Source organism: Zingiber officinale, chromosome 3A, assembly GCF_018446385.1.
Source record: "Zingiber officinale cultivar Zhangliang chromosome 3A, Zo_v1.1, whole genome shotgun sequence".
NCBI lineage: Eukaryota > Viridiplantae > Streptophyta > Magnoliopsida > Zingiberales > Zingiberaceae > Zingiber > Zingiber officinale.
In genome coordinates, this window is record NC_055990.1 from 111,496,373 (window position 1) to 111,501,514 (window position 5,142).

The 5,142-nt window shown below is 52.4% G+C and overlaps 1 protein-coding gene across 1 annotated transcript; it reads left to right on the forward strand.

Moving 5' to 3' along the window:
• The first annotated feature begins 1,316 nt into the window (after positions 1–1,316).
• On the forward strand, positions 1,317–1,824 carry LOC122050580. The gene is made up of 2 exons (XM_042611477.1): positions 1,317–1,710; positions 1,814–1,824. Exons 1-2 carry the CDS (start codon positions 1,317–1,319, stop codon positions 1,822–1,824), a joined length of 405 nt encoding a protein of 134 aa, XP_042467411.1.
• The last annotated feature ends 3,318 nt before the right edge of the window (positions 1,825–5,142 follow it).

A 5,142-nucleotide genomic window follows, 5' to 3' on the forward strand; every position in this document is an offset into this window, starting at 1 on the left:
CAAAGCGCAGGCCTTAGCCGATTTTTGTCACGGAGATGCAAAACTCTGAGCCTGACTTGGTAGGGAAAATATATGTGGATGGTCGTCCACCTGGCAGGGTAGTGGGATCGGCATACTGCTTATCTCCCCACAAGAAGAGAGGGTGCAGTTATCCGTTCGACTAGAGTACCGGACAACTAACAATGAAGTCGAGTAGGAGACTCTTATAGTCGGCTTACAAGCCGCTCGGTACGTCGGCGCAGGCAGAGTTCTTATCCACTCTGATTCTCAATTAGCCGCTCAGCAGCTGGTTGGAGCATTCGAAATCAGTAACACGCGGCTCAAGTTGTACGCCGAAGCCTTCAAAACGCTGAAGGCAAACTTTCAGGAGGTAATCATCCAGAAGATCCCCCGAGCGAAGAACCAAGCGGCGGACGAGCTGGCCAAATTGGCGAGCTCACTCTCACCGATCGTCATTACTCAACCGATCAAGCAAGTATCCTTGGTGGCGCACATCGGTTGGATGGAGGGGCTCACTTTCCCCAGCGATTGGAGAACGACCATAATAGAGTTTCTGCGATCGGGAGCTTCGCCTTCCGATCGGGAGGAAGCTCGCTTATTGAGAAGAAGGGTCGGTCGCTTCACCTTAGTCGGGGACTAGATCTACAAGAAGGCCTTCTCCATGCCATTGTTTAAATGCGTCGGATCAGAGGATGCCGACTATACTGCAAGAAGTACACCAAGGCTCCTGTGGAGGGCATCCGAGCGGTCGGTCGCTAGCAAGAAAGATCCTGCTAGCCAAGTACTTCTGCCCGACTCTACAGGAAGATGTCGCTCGGACAGTAGCCAACTATATATCCTGCCAGAAGTATCACCATCTTTCCCATCGGCCGACCGAAGAGATGAAGGCCTCCACTGTGTCGTACCCGTTCGACCAATGGGGCATGGATATTGTGGGACCCTTCTCAATGGCGACCGGACAGCAAAAGTTCTTGCTCGTCGCAATGGACTATTTCTCCAAGTGGGTCGAAACCGAGCCACTGGCTAAAATAACCTAGTAGATGGTCCAAAAGTTCATCTGGCAGCATATCATCTGTCGGTTCGGCATTCCGCGTCGAATCATCTCAGACAATGGTAGCCAGTTCGCTGGACGGAAACTCAAAGAGTGGTGTGAGGAGTATGGCATCCAGCAGGCCTTCATCTCCGTAGCGTACCCTCAGAGCAACGGACAAGCTGAAGTCGCCAATCGGGAGATCTTGTGGATTTTGCGAGTTCGGCTCGACCACATCGGAGGGAGTTGGGTGGACGAGCTCCCCGGCGTATTATGGGCAATCCGAATGGCCCCTAAGGAAGGCACGGGTGTAACCTCGTTCCACCTCGTATATGGTAATGAGGCAGTCGTCCCGGTCGAAGTGGGAGTCGAGTCCAATCGAATACAACACTATGACGAAGTCAACGCCAAGCGGAGGCTTTTGGAGCTGGACTTCGTGGATGAGACGCATGACAAAGTAGTCGTTCGGCTGACGGCTTATAGGCAAAGGATGAGGCAGAGCTACAATCGACGAGTGATCCCGAGGTCGTTCCAGATCAACGACCTCGTGTGGAAAAAGGTGAAGTCGGTCGGCGATGTCACTAAACTAGAAGCTCCGTGGGTCGGACCATTCAAAGTCGTAGAGAAGCTTCACTCGGGCGCCTACTACCTAGAAGATGAAGACAGACGGCAACTAAAACGTCATTGGAGCGCGAATCATCTCCAGCCGTACCGAGCTGGATGAAAGGTGCGCCAATGTAATTGAAATGTACCTTTCGTTTTTCCTGTGCCCTTTGATTGCAGGACTGAAATGAAAAATGAAAGATTACCCAAATACTCATCGAGCAGCAACGTTAAACCCATGTCTCCATCGACGGTTGAGTGGCGACCTTAAACCCCAGTCTTCACCAAATCGTCGAGCGACGACGTTAAACTCATGTCTCCATCGACGGTCGAGCGACGACCTTAAACCCCGGTCTTCACCAAATCGTCGAGCGATGACGTTAAATCCATGTCTCCATCGACGGTCGAGCGGCGACCTTAAACCCCGGTCTTCGCTAAATCGTCGAGCGGCAACGTTAAACCCATGTCTCCACCAATGGTCGAGCAGCGACCTTAAACTCTGGTCTTCTCCAAATCGTCGAGTGGCGACATTAAACCCATGTCTCCATCGACGGTTGAGCGGTGACCTTAAACCCCGATCTTCACCAAATCGTCGAGCGACAACGTTAAATCCATGTCTCCATCGACGGTCGAGCAGTGACCTTAAACCTCGATCTTCACCAAATCGTCGAGCGGCGACGTTAAATCCATGTCTCCATCGGCAGTCGAGCGACGACCTTAAACTCCTGCCTTAGAAGATCGTCTAGCGGAGACGGTAAAACCCAGAGTCAAGCAGCAACTATAAACCTCGGAGGTATGATCCCAATGAATATTTCAATAATGAAAGTACGGTCGTAACAGTCGATCGGAACTATACATCCAAATACTAGCAAAAAGATAGCATATGAGGAGAGAGCACAAAAAGATTTCATTGATAGGTTAAACATTGCCGAACGGCAAGAGTACATGCAAAGCTTACAAAAAATATGCTCTCTATAAGCCCCTCGCTCACTCAATATAATCAAATGCTTCGTCGGGAATGGACTCGAGGAGCTGGACGCAGTCGACGTCCTTGTCAGACAGAGCTGCAGAAATATGGTCATTCACCTTAAGCTGGATGAGCGTAGCATCAATGGCCAGCTCGAACGAGTGGATAATCCGGTTGGTCGCCTTCTCCAAGAATTGGTCCGAGTGGAGCTATTGTTGCTTCAGGGCCGCGAAGCGACCTGGCTCGACCTCCTGATAGGCAGCCAGAGCAGCACGGGAGGCCTTTAGCTCCTCTTCGAGGCGCTTCACTTGGTCTTTAAGTTCAGCCTCTTTAGTCGAGCGGCTCTCTCTCTCTCTCGGTAGTCAGCAGGCCCTCCGTGTTCTTCAGCTTCTCGGCCAACTACCGAGTATCCTGGTTTTTCTACTCTAGGTCGGCGATAGCTCGTTGTTTCCTTTTGGTAGCCAACTCAATTTATGATCATAGGTCTTTAATTAAGCCTCGATCTGGCCCATCCTACTGGCCTGTTCGGCCGACTTCTGCTGCTCCTCCGCCAGAAGTTGTTGGGCATTTGCCAGCTCGGCCGGTAGACGGGCGATCGATGGCCCCTGGGAGGAGGAGCCTTCTCCAGAAATTTTGAGCTTCTTCAGCTCGTCCTCCACTTGTGCTAGCCACTGGCACATGGTAATATTCTCCACCCAGTACTGCAAGCAGATATTAGTGTCGAACGGAGGTAACTTATGAATTGATTGTTGAAAATACTAACCCCGATGGACATCTCCATATGGCTATCAGCAAGCGTGCCAGGGGGTTTCATGGTCGTTCGTGCCCTCGCTTCCTCCCAAATGCGAGCGAGCCAACCACGAAAATAGACTTGATGCTGGGGAGAGCTGGGTTGGTCGCCTGGCGCAAGAAATTACTCCGTCGGCAGGTGAAGAGTGACGGTGACGAATCGTCGCCCACTCGGCGTTGATTGAGAAGAAGCGCTCGGTCCTGAAGTTTGGGCAGGGGGGACGGGAGGGACAATAGATCGTGTTATCTTCCGCTAGCTGGTGGCAAAGATGTGATCGGTTGAATGGCGAGCGACTCCGATAGCTCATCCAAGGATGGAGTCTGCTCGGAGGAAGTGGCCTCCACCGTTACGGGAGTGGCTGGAGACTGGGTGCCTCCCCCTGCAGAGGCTTGGACGGCTGAGATGGCCGAGCGGGAAGGCACATCCGTTTGGCGTCTCTCACGAGAGAGCGGTACTTCATCGCCCGAGGACCCCGAACCCTTAGTAGGGATGACGGGTGGCGCTTCTCGGACCGATCCTGGGTCGATCGCCCCTCCTGCGCTGGGCGTCCGCTTAGCGGTCCCGTCACCCGCAGTTGTTGTTTCCCCAGTTGTGCCCTCCTGTGAGCCAACAGGGGTTAGGTCGAGCTGTTCCATCTCCTTAGCCGCGACTACTTCAATCTCGACCTGCTTGGCCTTCATTATCCCGGCTGCCCGAGCGCGCATCATGATGTTGGCTACAAAAGAAGAAAGGAATCAGTTAGACTTAAGGGAAGAGGATTGAGAAATTTCATACCTAGGCTGCTCGGGAGCTTCGTTCAGATCGGACTTAGCCCGAACGCGTACATCACACCCTTTGGCAACAACTTGTGAATGTTGAACTTCAGGCCAGCCAGCATATTAGCAGCGTGGAGGTAATCCGGCCGGGTCTTGTATTTCTTCAGATTACGTTGAGTAGGGAGCCCGACCTGCCACTTGGGTCAGAAGTAGGGTCACTCGGGAAGTCTCAAATAGAAGAAGCACTCCTTCCAGTACTTGTTGGAGGTGGGCATCTTGTCGAAGAAGACTAGACCGATCCGAGATTGGAAAAGTTACGTGCCCAGCTCAGACTGCTTGGGATAGTAGAAGTAGTGGAAGACCTGAGGGGTCAGTGGGATGTTGTGCACTCGGAACAACACTACCACGCCGCACAGCAAGCGGAAAGAGTTGGGAACAAGCTGGGTGAGAGGGATGCGAAAGTAATTGCAGACTTCGGTTATGAAGGGGTGGATGGGAAATTGAAAACCGGCCACGAACTGATCTCGAAAGAAACAAACTGTGTCGATTGGTGGGTCATCAAGCCGGTCGGACGGGGAGGCTAAAATTATTTTGTGATCAGAGGGCATGTCGTAGACGTTTATGAGACTCGCGGCGTCGCCCGCGTCGAACCAAGTCTCCATGGTAGTGTACCAGAGACCGGGAGCGAGGTCGGACATCTGCGAGGAGCTCGCCATTGCCAGGAAATGAAAAGGCAGAAGGTTCGACGGAGAAGATGATCAAGAAAAACCAGGCAGACACGGGAAACTGGAAAGCTATGGAAACTACGCACAAATGGAGAGATTGGGAAAGGTCGAAAGGCTTACAAAGAGAAAGGCCGCTAAAGGAGGAAGCTGAGAGTCGCCAGAACGCTGGAAGCAAGCAAAATCGTCGGAGCAAACTGTCGAAGAGCAGAAAGAGAACGCAGAGGAAGAAATGGCGACGCTAAGGCTTTATAAAGATGGGTGCGGTCGACCGG